The sequence below is a fragment of the Tetrao urogallus genome, assembly GCF_951394365.1.
Source record: "Tetrao urogallus genome assembly, chromosome: 1".
Classification (NCBI taxonomy): domain Eukaryota; kingdom Metazoa; phylum Chordata; class Aves; order Galliformes; family Phasianidae; genus Tetrao; species Tetrao urogallus.
This window is the reverse complement of record NC_136813.1, coordinates 62426699-62450708: the sequence shown is the minus strand read 5'-3', so window position 1 is coordinate 62450708 and position 24010 is coordinate 62426699. Positions and strand designations below refer to the sequence as shown.

Here is a 24010-nt window from a genome sequence, read left to right as displayed (position 1 = left end):
AAGGAGAACAGTGTTGCTTTCTGGAAATTTTTATTACAATCTTTAAAAATGCATTAAAAACAGTGGAAAAAAAATTACAAAGAATTAAACAAATTATTCAAAAGTGCACAGATCAGATCAGAAAAAGCAAGTTTCACTGGCTACCAGTTTGTTCCTTAGGCACACCAGTATTTTTGGAAGTTTTCTTGGGAAGGAGCTGAGGGAGGATATTTGGCATAACCCCTCCTTCAGCGATGGTCACACAGGAGAAGAGCTTGCTCAGCTCATCATCATTTCTCACAGCCAGCTGGATGTGTCGGGGCAGGATCCTGCCCTTCTTGTTTTCCCGTGCAGCATTTCCTGCCAGTTCCAGGATCTCCGCAGTCAGGTATTCCAGCACTGCAGCCATGTAGACTGCAGAACCAGGGCTGATCCTGTCAGAGTAGTGGCCTCTCTTCAGGAGCCTGAAGACCCGGCCCACAGGGAACTGCAGACCAGCCATGGCTGATTTCGCTTTCTTTGGTGCAGCTTCAGGCTTGCTAGCCACTGTAAGTTTCTTCCCTCGCCCAGACATTCTGAATAGCACAGAGAGACAAAGAATTGGAGATTTTCACTGTACCCAGGTGCTTAGGATATAGGTAACTGATAACAAGAAGAGATAAGCAAGGATAGTTACACTTTGTACTCTTCTACATCAAGAAGAAAGCTTGTTCCTTTCATGAGGGTGGGAAGAGCTACTCACTGAAGTTCATTAAAAATAACTGCTACTGCCCCTTAGCAGCCTATTTTTGAGAGAGCAAGAGTGGTTTGAAAAGTTATCAGTAAGACTTACTGAAGCAAATGTAAAGAGCTCAGAAAAGCAGTTTTTCAATTATTAGAATGTACTGGAGATTGAGACAAGATGGACCACCTTACACAAGGTTTGTCTTAAACAATAACTTATCTCAGTGCTAAAGGCCAAGGCTGCCTCTTTTTCCAGGAGAACTCAGTATTAAAACTTCCTTTATTGTTATATTAGATTTTCTGAATTCACATTAAATACAAAACTTCAAGGACTTATACAGCCCACAAAGCCTTATCTGAGGGAGACCAAGAGATTTGCACTGTAGTTTCTAAGTTTATTCTTAAATAGATTTTTCTGGTTGCCATAGAACTATGGAGACTACTGTGCATGAGAGAGAAAGAATCAACTTGGACATAGTGTTATTACAAACATAGAAATAGATTTTACTGTCAATTTACTAGAATAGCAATCAAGAAATTCAGTTCAGCTAGAAAATATCTGCAGTTAAAGTGGTAAAAATACTTGATTATCCTATTTATTCAGACTTAAGATATTGTTTAACTTCTAGTACAACTGTTTATAATATAAAAGAACACATATAATTAGACTAACATAATTTGTGTAGCTTTTAAATAGAGAAGCTTAAATACTTAAGAAATAACAGAATAAAGTTTCAAAGGGAAGAAGCAAAACAAAAAACCTACCCTGTATCAAAGTCTAAACAAAGCCAAACTATAGCTTATTACCTCCACCTTCAAACAAATGTTTTTAGGTTAGCTTACATTGCAGATATACTATGTTACACATACAGTTTCTCTACAAAGTCACCCCAACTTTTTCCCTGAGCTTTATAGATGAAAAAGATAGCCTGTTACCTTCCAAAGAGATATTTTTAAGCCTAATTTGTGCTTTGCTATAGCCTACAGTCAGAGGCAAACAGTCCTGAAAAAAACCATTTCCCCTAACCTGGAGCAGTGACTTTTATGAGCAAGATTTTCTCCCCGTTAGTGGGGTCACCTGGACAATTAATGAGTCATTCCCACATGTGGTTCATCTTCTTCCAAGTGCTTGACTGGAGGGAAAAGGAAGAAATACACTCTGAGGTAAATCCTTCTTGGAGTGGGAGTCTAGGCTGTCTTTAAAGGCTAAACTACACTTATAATCTCTGTGCTCATATCAACTCTTAGTTGTTGGGGGTGGAATATTTCTGTTCGTGTACCGCATGTAAAAATCAATCCTTCCTTTCCTGCTAAGGCTTGATTTAGACAAGTATATAAAGGAAATGTGAGTTTTAATCAAGAAAGAGGAAGGGAAACGGAGTAACATGGGTGCTTCCTAGGTAGAGGAGGCCTTTCAGCAATGAGAATGGAGAAAGACTGCTAGCTTCACTTGTACTCTGTGAGCAAAACCCCCTGAAAGGATGTGAAGGGAATGCTTCTAAGGTGTGTGATGCTACTGGTAACTCAGGACTTAGTCTGAGAATATTGGCTTCTAGTGCTCAGGGTCATTGGTTAGTTCCTCTGAATTGACTTGGGTAAGAATCTTACCTAATACAAGTGAGTGTTTTCGTACAATCACAGAATGGCCTGGGTTGAAAAGAACACAATGATCATCTGGTTTCAACCCCCCTGCTATGTGCAGGGTGGCCAACCACCAGACCAGGCTGCCCAGAGCCACATCCAGCCTGGCCTTGAATGCCTCCAGGGATGGGGCATCCACAGCCTCCCTGGTAATCTGTTCCAGTTACCACCCTCTGTGTGAAAAACTTCCTTCTGATATCTAACCTAAATTTCTGCTGTCTCAGTTTAAAACCATTCTCTCTTGTCCTATTACTATCAACCCACGTAAATACTCATTTCATTCACCTTGTAAATAATGAGTGTACTTTTTGTGCTTATGCCCTTTTTGTATTTGTTTCTAAGTATCCAAAATAGGTTCCAAGAGCAACATGCAAGAACCACATGCATGAATGGTATTTTCAGCTTCAGAAGATGGTATTAAACCAGCAGGGCCCCTTTAAAGCTCAGGCCTCGACAAAACATTTGTATGCTGAAAGCTGCACAAGCAGGTAAGCCTTCTGTTCTGCTTGCCAGCTGTTAACTGTGGGTCAGAACCAAAATACTTTGGCTCCTAGGCGGGGCCTGAAGTAGATTCCAAAATTGCAATTCTAAAAACCTCAGCACAGATGCTGGCTTCAAAGTTCTTATGTAATCTATAATCGTGGCTCCAACACCACTCAGACAACCATGGCTTCCATGGTGATGAACATATGGCGCACCTAAACATCAAGATGAGTCTTCCTGTCCTTCAGGGCCATAGGAGGTGGATATGGAACACATTCCATGCATCCAAATATTCATTTTAACCATCACTGTCAACTGCAGCTGTGGCTATCAATCTCAAAGGGAGGACAGGTGATTGTGCCTTCCATTCAGTAGAACAGGCTAGCAGTTAGCACAGCAAAAATCTAGCTGGGTTGCAAGGAGACATAATTTTTTATTTCAGTCCCTTGGTGGAGCACAGAAAAAGAACAACACAATCTCAAGGCCTGCAGACTGGCTGTGTGAGGTAGTTTCTGGGGACACGGGATGAAGCTCCCCATTCCTGAGTGTGCTGGCTAACAAACTACAGCACAAAAATGAAGAAAGAATTTTTTTTTGCAGGATTCAAGGTGTGTTTTTAGGAAATGGGGTGCTGGTCTCAATGGAACAATGAAGGGATGGATTTTCCTACACGTCTGTGTGAAATCCAAGCTCCAGAGGGGCTAGGGATCTCATACCCAGCCCACTTCTCTGTGGTGCTCAAAACCAATGTCAAAGTGACTAGCCAGGCACCACCTGAGGGTGGCTGGGCACAGGCTCCCCAGCTCAGCGATCACAGCCCCAAACTGCTGGATTTCAGTCCTTTCCTTCTAACGTGGAAAGGGCTGCCTGGATTTTCAAACAGCTCGCTTGCGAGAGGCAGACGGGAGACCCACAGTCTGTAGCCGTATGTCACACGCTCAGCGCCGAAGGGAACTGTTGTTGTGCGGACTACGTGACTGGCCTGAAAGGGTCAGTAACGTGTTACAGTGTTTCATCCTGAAAGGGATGGATACTTCTAGCAAAAACAACAGTGACTGATTGGCAAAGGAAGAAAGAACTTACGTTTCGGTAAGCAGAACACAAGAAACTAGGATAAGGGAGTACAAGAACAGCTGCTTGCACACAAGCCTCTGCTTTGTGCTTTGTTTCACACTTGCTAATTATTTACGATCTTGTAGTGTATACTACATATGTAGTGTAGACTACTATATGTTGTCTATAAAAAGAATGAGCCTTCAATAAACATTGCTTTTGTGCCACCAGAGCCTAAGCCCGTCTGTCCCAGGCGTCTTGAGCTGGTCTCCGTCACAGCTCCAGCCGTGCAGCCGAAAGCACCGAGCCTCCAATCGGGAGTGGGCCGCGTTCAAAGCAAGCCCTGCCTTATTAGGCGCTCCGGGAAGCGGCAGTGGCGACACGGGCCCCGCCTCACCCCCGTTCGGCAGCGCCGCCTCTCCGCGCCGCGCACGCCGGGACTGTCCCTGCCCAGCGCCGCCGCTCTCCGGGCCGCGGTCCCGCAGGCAAGATGCAGGTGAGAGCTGGAAGTCGCGGCAGTCCGGCCCTGCCCCAGTCCCCGTGGCGCGGGGGAGCCCGGCGGAGCGGCGTGCAGAGCCGTAAGGGCCAACGGCCTCGGCCCCGGGCCTTCCCGATGCTCCTCCGAGCGGGGCTGCGGCCGTGCGTGGCGTTGTGGGGTGCCGGGTTGGGCTCTTCTCTCTTTAAGGGCGGTGTGCGTTTTTTGCTGTTGTAGTAAGCAGATGGGTGGGTGGCTTAAGCGTGTTGACAGATGGCAGGAGTGCTAAAAAGTCTGCAAGTACTGTGCCTTGGGGTAGAGAAGAGATGTGGTCTCACAGAGTCACAGAATTGGAGGGGTTGTTGGAAGGGACCTCCACAGATCATCTAGTCCAGCCTCCCTGCAAAGCAGGCTCCCTACGGCAGGCTGCCAAAACAAAACCAACCTGATGTGTAACTTAAAAACATTTCTACTGAGTTTCTCAGCAACGCAGGGGTGCACATTGGGCTTTTTTTTTTGGGGGGGGGGGGGGGGGGGGGGGGGGGGGGTTATTGGAACTTCATTGCAAAGGCTTTTAAAATTCAGGAGCAACCTCAGTACAGACCTAGATATGTTCCCTCACAGTGGCCTTACCTTGAGAGACTGTGTGCACTTCCCTCCAAGCACTGGCTTAGTAGTGATCACAGCACTTCCAGACCTTGTACCCTGCCAAGATGTGCTCTGGAATAGAATCAAGTTACTTCTCATGGGGCTACAAGGAAGCCTTGGTGTCAGGAGGATGCATGCTGTGGCTTTCTGATGCTATCCGGATGATTACACTTCATCACTGTGCTGTTTCCTGAAAAACTTGCTTGAATGTAGAAAGCTCTCCTCAAATACCTGTCATCCACTTCTTGTTTTACTGTAGGACCCAGAGAAAGACACTGAATGGAATGACATCCTGCGCAAGAAAAATATCCTTCCTCCAAAGGAAAACAGAGAAGAGCAGGAGCGTGCAAAGGAAGAGGAGCAGCTTGAAATCCTTCAGAAATCTCTCGGTGGGTGCATGTGCCTGTGAAGCAGTGTGTCCTCTTCTAAACCTGTAGGGCATACCAAAACTAATTCTTGTACAGGGTTAGCTGTACAGGAACACCTTGTACAGGGTGTTGCATCTGTTAACAGTATCAGACAAATACGTTCCAGATATGGCCTCTTCCAGAGCAGGAAGACTCTCTTCTTGATGACAACTCCGTGATTTTGAAACGTTTACATGTATACAGTTGCAATAAGAACTGTCTCAGTGGAGTATGTTTATGAATGTACAAATGAAACATCTCATAAACATGATCATTGTATGCATCCTCCATTATTAAGCCATCCCTGCTGTATTATATGTTTGTGCTGCAGTCACAGAGCTTGAAAGCTAGCTGTGGTTCTTCTGTACCAGCGTAGCCAGCCTTTGGCTTAGAATCGTTGTTGTCTTTACACCTATGTGTATAGAGTTCATAATATTTTCTAAAAAAAAAAAGTAGTGTAATATTGGAGAGGAAAAAGACATATTTCCCGTACATAAAATATATTTCCCATACCTAAATTCTGTTAGACTGAAAGGCTGATGAGTTTTGTTCCCAGAATGATATATTTGCTGATTTGATGTTGCTTCTCTTCTAGTGAAAACATATGAGGACATGACTCTGGAGGAGCTAGAAGAAAACGAGGATGAATTTAATGAGGAAGATGAGAAAGCTATTGAAATGTACAGGTTAGAACATCATGTGGAACTTGGCTTTAATGAAATCTTTTTTTTTTTTTTTTTTTTCTTTTTTTTTTTTTTTCCTTGTGTATCTCTTGTGATTTCTACCATCTAGCTTGGTAGCGTAGCATCTGCAGAAGTATCAAATTCCTTTCATGGAGCACAATTGTACTTACTGCATGTTGATGCTCAAAATGTGGCTCAAATATAATAACATCTGTAGCCTACTTCAACTTGCTTTTATCGCTTTGGGGTTTCAACATATTTGTGACCTGCTTCTAAAATCTGGGTTTCAGTCAGGTACTTTAAATGTATCTATTTTTAAGATCTCTTTCCCATTCTCTGTTGTTCAGACAGCAAAGATTAGCAGAAATGAAAGCAGCTCAAATGAAGAATAAATTTGGAGAAGTTCTGGAGATTTCAGGAAAGGATTATGTTCAAGAGGTTACGAAAGCTGGGAAAGGTATATGGGTAGTCCTGCACCTCTACAAGCAGGGGTAAGATCTTAATTATTTTACCTTTAAACCTTTCATGGCTCGTGACAAATGTACAGCTAATGTGGAAATCAAGGAACTGAATCTGGAGTTAAAGAATTGTTAGTAATTTGCTTTCTGTTGGCTTCAAGACAGCTGAGCTTTGTTGTTGAAAGGGTGTTACTATGAAGTGATGCTGTTGGTATCTTAATTAAAAATGAGCAACAAAAAAAAGTAACAACAAACAAAACAAAGAAAAGAAAAAGCCACATCAACTTCTAGTGGTACTAATTTAATGGGAATGCCAGAGAACTGGACAACAAAAGTAGTCAGAATTGCTTTCAGTACATTGGTCTTCCCACTGAACTGTTATTTCTGACTCTTTTTTTTTCTGGAGAAGATTGCTATCAAATGAGTCTTTTTTTAGTTTTTCTTATACGTGTCTCTTGCTGTTCTTGACAGAATTCCACTCTGTGCCTTAATAAACCAACATTTAAGTGGACTTGCGAAAAAGTACAGAGATGTGAAATTCATCAAAGCTATCTCTACCACCTGCATACCCAACTATCCCGATAAGAATCTGCCTACGATATTTGTCTACCTTGAAGGAGACATCAGAGCTCAGTTCATTGGGCCTTTGGTGTTTGGTGGCATGAACTTGACGAGGGATGGTGAGTGTCTGCATCCAACTGCTGTGAACATCTTTGCAAGAAGCTGAAGAGGTGGAGGGAGAATTAGGAGAATGGAGATCACTAAGAGCCGCGTGATGAGTTGGTTTTGCTGTTATCTTCTCCCCACCGTTTGGCTCAACAACACATGATAGCGATATTGTAAAAGCAAGTATAGGTCAGTGTACAGGTATTTAGAAAGCTGTGGATTGCAGGAGGTTGGCAGGGAGTAATATCATAAAGCAGTGCTTGGAGACAGGTATACAATGGAATAGGCTCTAATTGTTGGAAAGTAACTGGAACAAATGCAATTCCTGGACTTCACTGGAGATAAAAGGAGGATACTTGTTGGCTTTCTGGGTAGGTGTGTCAGTACAGATACTTCCAAGCTTTTGCAAAGGCATCTTGATCTGAAATGAGCCTCAGATAAGGAGTACTTCAGGTCCCTGCTGAATGGTAGCAGTTGCCTGTGTTGCGGTAGGATGCAAAGAGGATTTTGTAGTGTGCTTTATTTTGTTCATTTAATAAAATCCTAAAGTTTGCAGGTTACATTGAGTACATGCTGTAGAAGATGCTCTGTTTGACGTGTCAGAAAAAGAAAAGCTCACCTGTGAAACCGCTAATTTGAGAATAACTAACTGTATATAGAGGTTGTCTCATTATACATTGAAAGGAACAGTGGTAGCAGAACACACGGTTATCTTTCCCCCATTTTTAGCACATAAATAATTGATTGAGCTAGCTTAATTCTGTCACAGAGAAAAGCTGGGCACTGAAATTCTGTACTTTCATTTCTTCCCTCTCTAATTCTAGGTGATTTCCATTGGAGATTGAGTAAAGTGTGTGCTTGCATTCATTAGTCCGTAAAGTCTGAAGAAAATTAGGTTTAATGATGGATTTTCCAGCAGGACTAGGAGAAGGGTTTCAACTGAGTGTGTTGTATTGACTTTCCTCTACTTCTGGGAAACAATCCAATTTGGATCTACTTAGTAACAGGCACACTACTGATGGGCAGTTTTGTTTTGTTTTGTTTTTCTTACTGTCTTGCGAATGAACTAATAATCAGTGCAAGGAGTAGCTGGAAAGGGGTGAATTGCACTTATGTAAGTATTTTTCAAGGATATACTTTACAATTCAGGTATATTGATGGAATAGCCTCAGTGGCTAAAGAAACGCGTAGCTATTCCTGCTTCTTCTGACTGTGCTGAGCTTGCTGTTTGATGCAAACAGCTGTAATCTCTCAGCAGTGCGTGTTCAAACCTGATTTCTCTCCTTAAGTGGATAGAAGGAGGTTGTGTTCTTTCAACAGGGAAGTTGCCTTATGCAAAGCTGCTGCTCTGTGTCCACTGTCTCTGACATTCCCCATTGTAAAGGGAGCCAGGAGGCACAAGGAATGACATTGCAGGCTCAGTACTGCTCTGCAGACAGCCCAGGGCACAGAGCCACCCAAGTGGTTGAGATCTGAGTCAACACTCCTAATCTTGAAGGGAGGACTTGGCTGGAGTGGGGTGAGGGACAGGGCAGGGGAGCTGAGATGGGGTGGCAGGGGAGGGATAGAGTATGGCCCTGGTTTTGATGATGTTCATGGTAGTGTGGTAAGAGAAGCCAGCTGGGGAAACAAGGTGGGAGGAACTGAGGAGAATTGTCAAGATCAGAGGTCCTTTTTCCTTTTGAGAGTAAATCAGAAAGGTGAGGAGCTGTGTGTTGAGGTAAATAAATCAGTAAATATCAAAAGGCGTCAGAGATAGAAAACAGCCTAGTCTGCTTCCCCTTATTCATGACATTCTTATTTTGCTCTGTGTAGAACTGGAGTGGAAGATCTCGGAGTCAGGTGCCATCAAGACAGACCTTGAGGAGAACCCCAGGAAACAGATCCAGGACCAGCTCATGTCCTCCATTAGGGCGTGTGTCCAAACCAGGGGAGAGAGTGACTCAGAGGATGACTAACTCCTGCATCAGCATCAGGATTGATACAGTACACTTGCAGCCAGTGTTCCTGCCTAAAAGACTGGAGGTGCTCATCAAGATCTTCCTGAACCCCAAAAGTGGAACATTTCAAGACAGCCATTTATCTAGAAATTTAAAGTCGGTGTTTTTTTGATTTTGGTGATGTGGGTATTTTTCCTGAAAAAAAATTACTGCAGCTTCACTTGAGATCATGAAAGACTTTTTATATTACAAAGCCTGAGTAAATCTTACTCCAAGTTTTAAAATATAGGTATTGGTAGATACAAAAGTCTCCTGTTATTATTTTCTTAGTGAACTGCTGACACTTTTTTTAACATAAAATATGAAGTGACCTAAAGCGTAATAGTTTAACTATGTTAGTATAAAAATTCATCTTAAACATGGTGAGTTACAGTATGGCACTTGGTCTTCTGTTAACCTGTCCTGTGTAGGTGCTGGATGGAGAGAGTGGACTGTGGAGAGCTCAGGGAAGTGACATGGGTGCTGCTGAAAGCCACGTGTGGGCCCTTTGCATTGGGGTGCTGGCAGAGGGGCTAGCACAAGTGGGAGAGCTGGGGGCCCCAATGTCTTCAGAGATGCATTAGTGATGGTCAGTATCTTCTTGGACCTGCTAAGTCCAGAACTCCCTTTCATGTACGTGAGTTTGCTTAGCAGCAGTATTTTGCCTTTTGCAGCACTGCCACCTATTCAGGAAAGAAGATTCAAGTTAGTGGCATTCCAATGTGAAATTACTGACTTCCACTTACTGAGAAGTTCGATGCTTTACTACAATAATGCCATTGCCATATGGAAGGGAAAACAATGTTTGAAGGGCTAATCTTATCTTCCTATATTAAAGCAAAAATAAAATACTCTTCTAGGTAGAACAGTAATAATTGAAGTCTTAGTTCAACTCTATCTCTTCCTGTCCTGAATTATAGCTATTCTGACATTGAGCGATGTGCTTATTTTGTATTGGAACAGTAGACACTAAAATCTTTCTCTTTGAGATCTGCATAGGGATTTGAGTGTAACTTAAGTCTTTTATTTTTTTTTTAAACAACACTGTGGAAGTGAGTAAAATGCAGCAGGATACAGGCTGATAAATATTAGTTATTACATTTTGTATGTATTCACACATTTCTTGACAATGGGCTATACAAAGTGCTATCAGACCTGAGCCTTTTTGGTACTTACCTGTATCTCCTTACAATCTAGGAAAAGGACAACTCTTTCTCTGCAGAAAAACCAATAAGTGACTTCTACAGAAGTCATTTATATTAAAAAGATTCTAGCAGAAGTCTGCATGGTTTTTCTTTGCTTGTCCTTTTTGAAATGTGCATTGTTTCACACCTTGGAATGACCTCTGAGCGTATCAGCTGGGTTTCTTTAGGAGGATGCTAATGGAGAGGAGCAACCACCAAGGGGCATTTGATACAAAAAGTAAGGCAAGAGCTAGTTTGAAATAAGACCCTCTGTGAGATGGTTCGGTATGAATGTCATATCCTCAGCCTTTCTCTCTCCACATTTGCTGCTGTTAGCAGTTCAGCTGTCTTAGTGCAGACACAGCTGCCATACTCTTCTCAATTTATTTTTAAAGCTTATCAACTTTCCAGTAAGGAGAGCAGAAACTCCATTTTGTGTCATTGCTGCAACATATTCAATTTAAAGTATAATCTAAAAAGTAGCTAGAGCTCTGGATGCATTTTTGCTTCTGTTACTAGCTCTCTTGAGCCTCTTTAAGGAAGGAGGGTGGTGATAACTGCAGGGTAGGCTTTTGTGGTTTTCTGGACCGCTGGTTTCTCCTGTTATGGTCCGTGAATCAATACAGTATTCTGTCTTCAGTCTTTGCCTCCAGCACATCCTCTCTGTGCCTGTCAGATACTTTCATCCAAGGACTTACAGTGAGAAATCTTGCTCTGGTTTGCCATGCACATCTTCTTGTACTGATAATGTCTAGTCTCTATTCAGCACTTTCTTTTCAGTTTTTAAATACATATCTGTGACCAGGAAGGAGAGCCTATGTACTGCCAAACCCTAATTTCAGACCACTGATGAGGGCATGTATTTAATAGCATTGGATAGTTTGGAGGTGACCACGAGAGGTCTCTCACCAAGTCTCCTGCACAAAGCAGTTTGGACATGCACGAGAATGCACCTGCTACTGCTGATCATTGGGTAGCTGAAGGACAAAATGCATCTGATGACCAGACCATAGGAAATTGCTATGTGCCTATGACTTGTACCATTTTTTACTCTGTATTCTTGTACATCCTGTACTCTGAGATGCTTGATGAGTTGACATGTGGGGTGCCATTAGAGAATATCATCTTTAATGGGGTAGATGGGACAATAACAGAAAACCAAAAGAGGTTGAAGGTTCTGCTGAGCTACTGACACTCATGCAGAGCATCATTTTTAATGGTCTCTGTGCTTCCTGGTATTTGGCTAAGTGTGAAAACAGTTCTTTGTAATCCTGTTCTCTTTCTTGCCAATTGTATTGTCCTGATCAAGGCCTTTTGTAGAAATTAGATCTCCGGTGGAGATGGATAATGAGCTCTGTTTAACCTTTCAGCACAGCAGAAACTACGGAAGCATTCAGGTAAGGGGAATGAGCTTTCATTTAAAAGGAAGCCAGTTGCTAAATAGCAAACCAAACCAGCCATTAATATCCATAGCAGAATGAGGCAACATAATGTGGGAAAATAACTGGGGAAACCGAATGCTCATTTGCAAAGATTTGGGGCACCATCACTAAATGCACTTCTGATATTTTTGCAGCCTGGCAACAATTAGTGTCAGATCAGTGATCTCTACTGTGCACTGAGGCTCTGGAGAGTCAAAGGCACTGATCTTGTAAAGCCTGCTGAGTTTCATAGAAGATCCTGTTCTATGCAGTGCTATGAGAGCATCGCTGACTCATCCCACACAGCAGCAGTGCCTGAGGTGGGAAGAAAAGTAACCATGGGCCATAGAGAGATGTGGGTGATTCACCATTAGTGGACAGTCACTCAAGTTCTTTCTGTGCGTGTGAAATGTGAGTAAACCTGTAGTCATAAGGAGTGCAGCCTTCACAGTGTGGGTCTTAAGTCTGCTGCTTACATGGGTTTTATGTGCAGGCAGATTAAGTTGATGGCAGGCTGCCCTGATCCAGCTAAGTCTCCACTCTGATCTTCCTCTACCTCGATCTGCTTGCAGGGATGATCTGCACTCATCAAATCCTGCCAAACCTGGAGGGTAACAATTTCCATGTGCTTTATACACACAGAGCCCTGTGTTGTGTACAAGCATGGTAACGAAGGGAAAAAGCCAGTTCTCCAGGTTCTTAGACCTACCATGACCAGGGTACCTGTGCTTGGACACAAGTGTTCTCAGAAGCTGGATTTCAGGAGGTGATTTTCATCAAACTTCAGCTGTATTTTTGTTCCTGTACTGCAAGTTCAATTTCACAATAGTTTATCACTATTCTCTCAAAATCCAGAAAGTTCTACATTTCGGAGTCTGTGTAGCAATATGAATTAACATTTCTAATGCAAACCACAGTAACTTATCTTGGACTAACTTGTTTTGTAAGGGGGGCAAAAAGAAAGAAAAAAAAAAAAGCACCATAATATGAATCTTTTTCTGCATATTTATTGGGATTAGATCATGTCTAAAGGAACACTACTGTTGCTAAGATCAAAGGGGACCGCTTTCCCTTCTCTATATGCCAGTCACATCCTTTAAAACCACTGCATTGCTAAACCTAATCTATTCCCTGTCAATTGTTGGGAATGCAGCATGTATCCAGTTAAACTCATTCCTCATTGCAGCCCATTTTAAATCACTCTTCATTTCAATTTCATTTAGCTAATTCAGTCATCAAAGGAGTGCGAGAGGCATAAAGTACTTCATTGATGCGCTTATCTCGTCACGGAATTAGAAAAAGTACTGAATATCTTTGGTCTACTTGCAGGAGGCTTTTGTGATGCCAGGAGAGGATTCACTCCCTCCCTTGGAAGAGTTTTGAGCTTCAGATGAGAACCGTTGAGAAGAAAATCCAAGCAGTAAGAGTCTCTCTAGACTTGTGTGGGAGATTGATGAGCGTTCCAACTTGTTTTTATGTAATGTGTTCAATCTTTCATTTCCTGACATGGCGCCATCTTTTTCAGGCCTTCAGCAGATTAATTTTAATTTACAGAGCTGACTGACGGAATTGAGGTCTGATAAGAAATGGCAGGAAAAACATCAAGTAGTTCTGAGGTCATTTCCATTTCACACTTAACGTGTTAAGTGATCAAGGAATTACATAACTTAAAGTGGAACAATCCCATGTAATAGATGTTAACAGACAATTAATGAGCTGAATGTAATCTTTACAATCAATATTTGTAAGCCTCTGGATCAATATATCTACTATAAGAAGCCACATTTCTTCCAGTACCTTGAACAGCTTAAGCACAACATTATTTACGAGGCTCCAGCTTGTGGAGGCAAAAGTCACAACAGCTGCCAATGAGAGCAAGATTTTCCAGACAGCTGCTGCTTACTTGTAAAGTGACACTGCCTCTTGCTATGGCATGTGGCAATGGGTTGATGGTTAGGCTAGTTGTGGTCCTTTCCAGCTTTAATGATTCTATGATTCTGATCCCACTCATACCCATTGGGAATACTGCCATCAACAAGGAAGGCAGCAGAACCAACTGCTGAACTTTTCTTCTCACTACATCGCAGTTTATCCATCTGCAAAATCATACAGACCACGTGGGAGTTGGGAGACCTCATCAATTACTTGCTCATATGAGGATGTTTGTTACAAAAAGCTGAAAGCAGTGATATTCAGAGCCTTCCAGGTGACAGCTGCTTTCTGTAGCATTGTTGTTCCTGGGCTCAGGCAATGAGAGCAGGAGAAAGTCAGCAGTAGTCCCTAGTGAAAGTTGATTTCTGCTATGACACTAAGGCATGGGCTATTCTCTTTTGCAAGGAAGTGCTTATTGTAAAAGGTTGCAGAGTTTGTTGGGATGAAAACACAAGAGAATATGCAAAACTTGGAGTTGAATTTCCTGGCTGGTCGCTACCCCAAACTTCTGATTATGTCTAACTAGCAGATGTAATGGGGCTGCGGAATGAATAGTAACCAGATCCTGCAGGGTGACCCAGGCCTTACAACCTCTCCTGATGAGACAATGGGTATGGATGCCAGATCTTTCAAATACCCCCATGGGAGAACACCCAGGTTGCTGTTCTCTGTGTTTAGACGGTGATGTGCTAATAGAGAAAGCAAGTTAGAGACGAAGTGTTTGCTAGCTCAGAAAGAAGCTCAGGTCTTATTGTTATTGTTTGAGGACTGGAACAAGCTCATCCTACTTAGGGAGTCCTACTGAAGGGCTCAAAGTGTGCTTCAGGTATTTTTGAATTTTCAGAAAACGGGAGGGATGAGCAGCTCCACAACGTCACCTCTCAAAAGCGTGCCAGGCACGAAGTAACTGCAGTTGTGCACAAGATGGCAATGTTCTCCACAGAAATAAACTTGCTTCCTTACTATGGTCTGTCTGTGTGCTTTTAGACACAATACTGGTTTCAGTGAAGTATCAGAGGCAGTACTTGAGATGCTGTGTGCAGTCTGAAGTCTGTTAAGAAACAGATACACCAGCTGTATGTCAAGTATGTCTCCCTGTGGGCACATGTGAATCTGTCCCATGGGTTTCTGCAAGCTTTAACTATTGACTTGACTCTGTTATACTGCATATGAACATGGCATCTATAGCATTAATTTCACAAGTCTCTTTTTCAGGAAGGATGCATCTGTCATCATGTTGGTTGTGAACAGCTGGCCGTACACACTTCCCATTTCCCATCTGTACGGATCCAGGCATCTTGTCCAAAAAAAAAAAAAAAAAACAACAACAAAAAAAGGCACTTCTAAATCACTCCTTAGCAAGAACTTGGTTCCAAAACCAGCAGAGGCTGAGGAGTGGGCTCAGCCTGCCTAAACCAGAGCCTCTGTGCATGAGGTGATCATACGAAGATCTTTGTGATGTTCTCCTGTATGGGAAATGTTAGGTCACAGTCTGAACCAGTGATTGAGCACCTGGTGAAGAATTGTAGCCAGCACTGAGGGCACAGGTGGAAGCAATTCATCTGTGCTACCAGAAGGGGTGGACACCTCCCTAACCTCATGTAAGGGCTGGCAGCTGCAAGGGAAGCATCTCTATTTGAGATTGTTGTTTGCAGGCTGTCTGGTGAGCCCCAATCCTTGGAAAGGGGTAAACAATTCCTTCTTTATTACTGGATTGTGACTGCTGCGTTTCTTAGATTTAAAGCAACTATATCTGCTGCTGCCTATCCTTACTTCACCATGAGGCGTAACCAGTTCAGAAGCTTTTCAGTGGCTACCATGTTCTGAGCAAAATAGGAGGGATCTTAGTCCTAATGAGATAATCTTTACACAGCTCTTGACTTACCTCCCTGCTACAAAGGGTGATCCAACTCATTTTCATAGGTTCTCTTTCCTCTTTCTTCCTGAAGACGCATTTGTGCAGGACTGTGTTGCTTTGCAATTTGATTTATGAAAGAAGAAAGAATTCAGATTGCCCCTATTTTTTAATGATCAAAAGCAGGTATGATGAAAAGAATAGTTGTATCCAAATAGTTTCCAAAGCAAAGCAGGGCTCTACACGAACACACTGAGAAATGGCCAAAGAGGACCTGCCTAGAACATCATCAAGTATATCCACTAATAAGAAATGTGTCAGGGTAGACATAAAATCATAGAATCACAGATTCATTGGAAAAGACCTCTCAGGTTATCCAGTCCAACTGCCAGCCCACCACACCCACTGGCCATATCCATCTGTGTCTCATCCACGTGCTCCTTTAACACTTCCCTGGGCAGCCTGTGCCAGTGCCTCACCACTCTTTTTGGGAAAGAAATTTTTCCTGATATTCAACCTTAACCTCCCATGGCACAACTTAAGGCGGTTTGCTCTTATCCTATCACTGTTATCTTGGAGAAGAGGCTGACCCACACCTCACCACAGTCTCCTTTCAGGAAGACATCTCTCCTTACATTCAAGCTGGGTGTGTGTGATCTCTGAAGCATCAGGATCTGAAGCCGTGTTTTGCAAAGCTGTAGAACTGTTCTGTGAGATTTCAAGATCCCCTGTCTGGGGAGACCAAGCTTGCAAGGTGCGGAGTCACTCAGAACAGAACAAAAAAGCTATGTTAAAGGCAGTAAGTGAAGTTTCTCACAATAGACAGACTACTGGGCAGCCTGCCCTCTCCCTCAGAGCCCTGCCTGTACGGGATGCTGCAGATACATTATAAAATTCCCTTTTCTAAGGGCTCTCCAAGGGCATGTGTGTGTTGCATGGTGGGCACAGCGGGCCAGGAAATCTCTGGCTGCCGTGCAGTGCTTGTCCCAACTTGCTGTGCCCACTCTGTACATCCTGTCAGGTGAATAACATTCTGCTATCAGAGCCCCTGCACAGCTTTTCAAACCTTAAATAACACAGCCATGTAATCACTCCAGGAGGTAATTAAACCACCTGCTTATCAACAGTGGAACAGCAATGGAGAGTTGGGATCTAGATTTTGTATGAGATAGCCTTTTCTTTTGCAGGTTAGGTCATGAAACATCAAGACAAATGTCCTGGACTTAGGATTTCTGCTTCTGGCATAACTCAGCAGTAATACTTGATCTGGTGGCTTAGGAACCTCCAATTTTGCAGCCTTGCTATAAGAACATCTTCCTTCAAGACAGAATCCTAATGCATCTTTTTAGAAAAATGAATAGAATAGGACACTTTCAAAAAGTCTAAACTGTGCCCAGATCATGATAATTTGGAGAACATCACACACGTTTCTGTGTCTCAGTGCAGAGCTGGTGCCTCACTGCATCAGGTTTTAGCCTAAGCTGTGATGGACTGAACTTTTTTTCTTTTTACCATGGCAACCTCACTATGGTGATTTCAGGGCTTGGAAGCTTTATATTTATCTTGACCAGCATGAAGAAGTCTGAAGCTCATTAAGTGGGAAAGGTGGATGGATAGCATATGGAACACACTGCACAGAGACAGCACTTCCCTTCACAGGGCAACTGGGTCACTTGTATTATCTCCTCTGGCTGCAAGTTGCCTTTTGGACATACTGAGTCGCTAACAGTTCTCTCCGTCCCAAGGGAAGAAAATCCAGACAGATGGCTTCAGAGAAAACCTTGCATCTTTAAGGCAAGATATGTTCCTGGAACAATAATTAATGCTGGTGGGATTTTATTTATTTATTTATTTATTTGAGAAGCTTGGAAAGAATTCAGTATCACCAGAGGGCATTAACACAGAGCCTAGCAGAGGACAGAGAAAGATAAAGAGAGGAAAAAATAGCTACCACAAAACAGTGATCCTATTAAAATGACATTGAAAAATTCTATTAGTGCTCTTTGCCCCCTCGCCTGCCTGCCTTCAAAGATTCCAGGCAAAACACTGCTGTCAGTCAGATAAAGCTGAGTAAATCTCTGCTAGAGGTGACATTCACATGTGGCAGAGAGGCACCAGGACACTGGGCAGTGGAAACACTGCACCCGTGGTGCTGCTGCTGCTGACTCTTACGGCTGTACCCTTTAAGTTGGAGCAGAACAGCTTGATCCTACAATTGTCTTTCCCATCCCAAATTAACCACTTACTTAGGTGTTCCATTTTGTTTGATACTTGATGCTACAGACTGTATCACAGTGTTCCCCAAAATAAGGATGATCTGGGGAGTCACACAAACTGAAACTGAAGATTCCTGTCTGTCCAAGATCACAGAGAAAAGGTGGGACCTCATTCCCTGCTATTCGACCTTCTCATTCTCACTTCCTGAGCTTGTCCTGCCAGTATGTTTGAACAAATGCCTGTTTATACAGGAGTATCCAGTGCACCATGCTCTGGATTAAGGATGTACTGTCAACTTAAACGTTCAAAATAAGGCTATTGATTTCACTCCCTCCCAGTTATTTTAGCAAGAAAACCTATTTGGATCCCAATCAAAGGCATAATTTATTGCTCTTTGTAGAAGAGCAGATTCTCTTTTACCTTTGACAATTACTATAGATAGAACAGAAAACTCATACAGCATCCTGAACAAATGTCTGTGCTTTCAGCACTGATAATGCCTGAGTGGAGCACTGTCTGCAGTGCTGTGATCCTGGACAGATATGGGACCAGCTGCAGTGGATCTGGAAGGGAGCTGCAGGAAGGATCAGAGGGCTGGAAATCACAACCTACCAGGAGGAATGACTGCAGTGGGGCTGCCTTCCTTAAAGAAAAGAAGATTAAGGATGGGGGAAGGGAGAGTGATAGTATTCCTCAAATATGCAAAAGACTGCTGTTGACAGAGCAGGAAAAGAATTGTTCTCCCTGGTGGAAAGCAAAATAAATAACGGGTTCAAATTGCAACTAAGATGACTTAAGTTAGGCATTAAGAGAAAGATTTCTAGCAGGAAGAAAAGTGAAACACTGAGCAGATTTGTGTGATGAGACATTTTGCAGACCCCACTGGAGGTCTTTGAAACCAGTGCTCCTTGGCAAAGGAAATGAACAGACAGCCTCAGGAGGACTGTCCCTGTGCTACAGGTACTGGGACTCCACCACATTTTAGAGGAAAATAGTTCACATGGAGAAAAGCTTGTCTAATGTCAAAGAGGTGAGTTGCAGAAATGAAAGTTTTTAATACTTTGTTATCTCATATAACCTTTTCCAATCATCCAGTCAAGCATCCTATGGTTTATGAGTTATGTCAGCATTAAAACACAAAAATAGCTCAATGTAAATTGTTCATTAGGCTTCCGTACAGGACTGACGTTGGCAGCTTTGAGCCACTGACTTACCATAGAATCACAGAATCATTAAGGCTGGAAAAGACCTCTCAGATCACCCAGTCCAACCAGCAGCCTACCCCCACCATGCCCACTGACCACGTCCCTCAGAGCCACATCCACACTGTGCCATTGCCCCACCACTCTTTCTGAGAAGAAATTTTTCCCAATATCCAACCAACCGTGCTGCTCTCTGGAGAGTTCATCTTTTTCCAGACTGCTCAAGTGAGGAAGGCGGGTCTCTCTCTTGCCTTCATCAGGGGCCTTGTGCACTCAAAGGGGGATGGGAGAATACTATCTGGGTGATGCATGAATCAGCACTACTGCTTTGAGCTGCTGCATCAGAGGCTGGGAAGAGATAGCATAGATGAGCAGTGACTGCCAAGTTGGCCACAGCACCCCGGCACACACCATCAAGTCTTTCTCCTCTTCAGTGCTCTGCTTTCAGCAGTGTTTACATCCCACAAGACTTGGTGAAAAAGCAACTGGTAAGGATGAGTAGTATCAGTGAAAAATGTCGTCATCTACTGGGTGAGGTGATGGCTGGGAGAGAAGAGGGGAGCTGCAGTCCCCATGCAGCTAGTTTCAAGCCCAGGCAACCCATGCACATGTGCAGGGAGCCCTCTCACAAGCGTCTTACTCATTAGAGTTTAATCATTTGCTGATTGTGCTGCTGGTGAGCTGATGTAAATGGAGATGATCCCTAACTAATGTGAGACCAACTCTAAGGAGTATTTTCAACAATGCCTGAAGACTCTCCAGTCTTTATTAAACTCACTGACTGAGCAGAAACATCAATAAATCTATCTGGGTACTCTTTCCCCACACTCTAGGTACTTTTAAAGATATGAATTTGTCTGAGGGAGTCCTGGTCTGGAGTGTTGCGAAGTGGGGACACACCACCAGCTAAGGGGTCAGAGGGCCAGTAGCTTCTATTAGTTACATTGCAGTTGGACAGGAGCTGAAACCCTGCCCTTCGGCCTGACTCCGCTGGAGAGAGCACACAGCTGCAAACAGCTGTCAATAAGGAGAAAGCTGATCTAGCTGCTCTCACCTTTTGCTTTTTCTGATGTGGAAGAAAAGGAAAAGGAAAGGAAAAATCATCTCACAGGAAGCTATGCGAGTTGCGTGCTGAGACACCATGCGGTTCTGAACTCTCCCCAGTAAAGCGATTGAGGGTGAAGGAATGTGGAGATTGGCAGGATGATCTGATTGGCAGGGCCATTATGAGTGTGCTGTGTTCTTTCATTACAGCTCCTATTGCTGGCCTGTGTTAGCTGGAGGGGATGAGGTGGTCAGGATGTTCCCTCTGGCCATAAAAATCTATTAACCTCACTGTGCACCAGGCATGGCTCGGAATTCCAATACCTGTCCACCATCTGAAAGATCCGAAATACTAAAGTCAGCAGGGTTTCTCCATTGATTTCTGTCAAAGTCACTGGAGTGAAGCTCCTTGGCAAAGGTTCAGCTGCCAGACATGGCTGGGTTTTGGGGCTCTGCAGCAGGTGTGGCTAGGAGAGGACCTTTAGCTACTTAGAAAAGGATGAAAAGCAGTGAGAGGTGGGCCACTACATCCCTATCCTCACTGATGGTGCTGCTTCCCTTTTTAAAGAATGGATAGAAGAGAGAAACTCACTGGAGACTTGCTACTCTTTCCTACAAAAGAAGATCTCTTGAGCACAAGAAATTAGGCTACCCCAGAAATAGGCCAGAAAACCACCATATTCTAGAGATTGACTTTCATATATACACATATATATATATATATATTCACATATAGGGCATATTTAGTGGTTGGTATTTTTTGCACATATAGGACATAGTAAACCTAGTGAATTTTTGAGTGAGGCTCCTCCTTACTTACCAGCTTCTTAGGGTACAGTTTTTGGAGAAAGGGGCTACTGAATTCTTCTAGTTAATTTGGTAATCTGCCTAGAAGAGTGAGAAATTCATCTGCCTGAAGTTAGGTATCTGAATATAAAAATGTCCCATCCTAGGCTGGCGGCCCTTTTCTTCCCTTTATAATTAGTAGGAAGAAGCATAAGAGCTGGCAGAGGCTGAAAAGACAGCTCACCTTTGGAGATGCCCATTTTTCTGCATCATCTATAGGAAGAGTCTTGAGGGACCAACAAAGACTTCAGTACTTGGCTGACACAAACCCAAAGTGAGGGTCCCAGAAGCTATCAGGTTGCAATGCTTTTCACAGCTAATCTAATCATGGAATCATTAGGGCTGGAAAAGACCTGTCAGATCATCCACTCTAAAAGCCAGCCCACCTCCCCCATGCCAACTGACCATGTGCCTCAGTGCCACATTCACACTGTTCTTGAACACCTCCAGGTACAGTGACTCCACCAACTACCTTCCTTGGCAGCCTGTTCCAATTCACCACCACTCCTTCTGAGAAGAAAAATTTCCTAATAACCAACCTCAACTTTCCCTGGCATAAATTGAGGCAATTACCTCTTGTTCTGATGCTGTTACCTGGGAGAATGCCATCTAAATGGCATTAGAGAAAAAAAGCAAAACAAAACAAAAGAACACTATATAGTAATCAATCATTAGCTTAATTAGTTCCAAGCATGAAATCAAACAGATCCAACTGGAAGCTGCATCCAGCCTGTGGGCTGACTCCATCTGGTGTAGCTCCACTGCTTCATGGTGGGACATAGGAGGATGATGGGGATGAGGTGGTGGGGAGGTCCAAAGCCTCCTGCCATGCCCACATGCATCCAGCCAATCCCTTGCCCTGGGAGGTTCTGCCAAATGCAATCTCAGGGCAAACATCTGGACTGCAGGTGCACAGAGCCAAGGTTTGGACCACCCCCTGGGTTAGGTCATTCTTTTTGGCCAGGGAGAGGCTCAGGGAAGTAAACATTTTGAATCTCATATTGCGCAGCCCTGCTTTTGAAAGTGTGAAATAAATGCTCAGATGCACAGCCTGTGGTGTGGTATTTTTTGGAGGAATTCTCACAAAGAAAATGGGACCTTGTGTTTTCTGACATTCACTTTAAATAAAAGGCATTGTGAGGAGTTTTACAGAATGCCAATTAGGCTCACATGTTCTCAAGCAAGAGCACTGCGCTTCACGTTGGCTGAAGTCACTGTGTAGCAGGAAAAAATCAGAGGTTCATGAGCAACTTATCACAGGCTGCAAAGTCTGACTTCTCCCTCTGAGCCAAAGGAGAGCTGCTGGCAGACGGGATGACCTCCCTTACAAAAGCTGTACAAGAGAGGAGCAGCCCAGCTTTTGGGCTGTGAGCAAGGCCTGAAACAGAACCTGGGAAGGAGACGGTCTTCTGCTCTTAAGGGCTCATCTAGGCTTTTCTTTCAGCTACATCAGTCCATCTAGGAGGAAATAAGACCACATTATTTATTATGACTTACTTGCATCTCTGACAATCACAGCTACAGCAACACTGCTCTTAATTCCTATTAAGTGACTTAGGACCTACTTCAATATCCTGATGAAGTTCAGTGCTTTAATGTTTGTAAATAACTTTGTCCATTTAAGTCTTACAAGTTCCTCCTTATAAGTCTTGTGAAGGATCTAGAGCACAAGTATTAAAGAGAACTGCTGAGGGAGCTGGAGTTGTTCAGTCTGGAGGAGACTCAGGGGAGAACTTATCGCTCTCTACAACTGCCTGAAAGGAGGATGTGGTGAGGGAGGAGTTGGCCTGTTCTGCCAGGTAACAGTGATAGGACAGCCTCAAGTTGTGCCAGGTGAGCTTCAGGTTGGATATTAGGAAAAATTCTTTCTGAGAAAGAGTGGTGATGCAGTGGCACAGGCTGCCCAGGGAGGTTGCAGTCACCATCCCTGGAGGTGTTTAAGAAATGTGTGGATGAGGCACAGAGGGACGTGGGCAGTGGGCATGGTAGGGGTGGGCTGCTGGTTGGACTGATCTCAGTGGCCTTCCAGCCTTAATGATTCTATGAGTGCTGCCTGTAAGTTCTGGGACTTCTGCTGTCACAGGACAAATTGTGCTCTCTGGTCACCAGCAAAGCCTAGCTACCCTGTTTTAGGCTCTCCAGCAGGTTCTGGCATAGCCCATAGGTGATGTCTGATGGAGACAAAGCACTTCTTCATCCTGTATAAACCTTTCATTATTCCTATCTTGCGCTCACTGCCATAATGGGCCAGGAAAATGCGAATGGAGAGGTGCATACTGCAATGTTATGGCACACCTTTCCAGTGCTGTGGAGCACAAAAAACCTGTTTTTCTTTTTTTTTTTTTCATGCAGCAGTAATGCTTGGTGTCTAACAGTATATATATATATGGGAACTGTTGAGTCATGGCCTGAACCACTGATTGATCACCTGAGGAAAGGACTGAGTCAGCCATGGGAGCACAGGGGAAGGCAATTCAGCTGTGTGACAAGAAGGGGTGGAACCTGGCTGCATCCCTCCTAGACCCTATTTAAGGGCTGGCTGCCACTAAGAAGGGATCTTCTTCTGGAGATTCCTCCTCTGAGGAGACTTTATTGTGAATCTAGATCTTCGGTTACAGATGTGCATTTCTTTCCTGTTTGTTTCTTTTCCCATTTTCACCTTGGCCTTGGTAATCTATCTAGCTGTAAAACCCACTGTAACAATATAAAATAGAGTGAAGGTAAATTGAAGTTATTTACTCTCAATTTTTATTCATGTTACCTCTACATCAGCACACAGGTTTACTTTCTGTCTCTGGTATGAAACAAAGGGAGCATCTCTCACAGTGATACAGCCATGCGTAGCTTTAATCAAAGCATCTTTCATTGTTCATAGGAGGAATTAATCCAAGAAATGGCTTTCAAATGGACTGCACTAGCATTTCTGGAATAAGGTCTCCATTACTCTTCTGCATTTTGCCTCCATCTGTTTCATTAGCCTTCCTCTGATGTGTCTCTACGAAATGCCAGCTAACTGGGGTCAAATGCAGCCACTATGTGGTTAGGAATGTCATGAGGTGGTGTGGTCTTCCTTCACCACATGGCTTACCATGCATATACAATGTGGCAGCTGAG

General features: G+C 43.4%; 1 protein-coding gene across 1 annotated transcript; it reads left to right on the top strand.

Moving 5' to 3' along the window:
- Positions 1-479: 479 nt before the first annotated feature.
- Positions 480-9174, top strand: PDCL3 (phosducin like 3; the record flags this gene model as incomplete). The annotated part of the gene is made up of 7 exons (XM_079543280.1): positions 480-527; positions 4074-4364; positions 5262-5391; positions 6005-6095; positions 6440-6583; positions 7022-7230; positions 9032-9174. The coding sequence occupies 7 exons, from the start codon at positions 480-482 to the stop codon at positions 9172-9174; spliced, it is 1056 nt and encodes a 351-aa protein (XP_079399406.1).
- Between the last annotated feature and the right edge of the window lie 14836 nt (positions 9175-24010).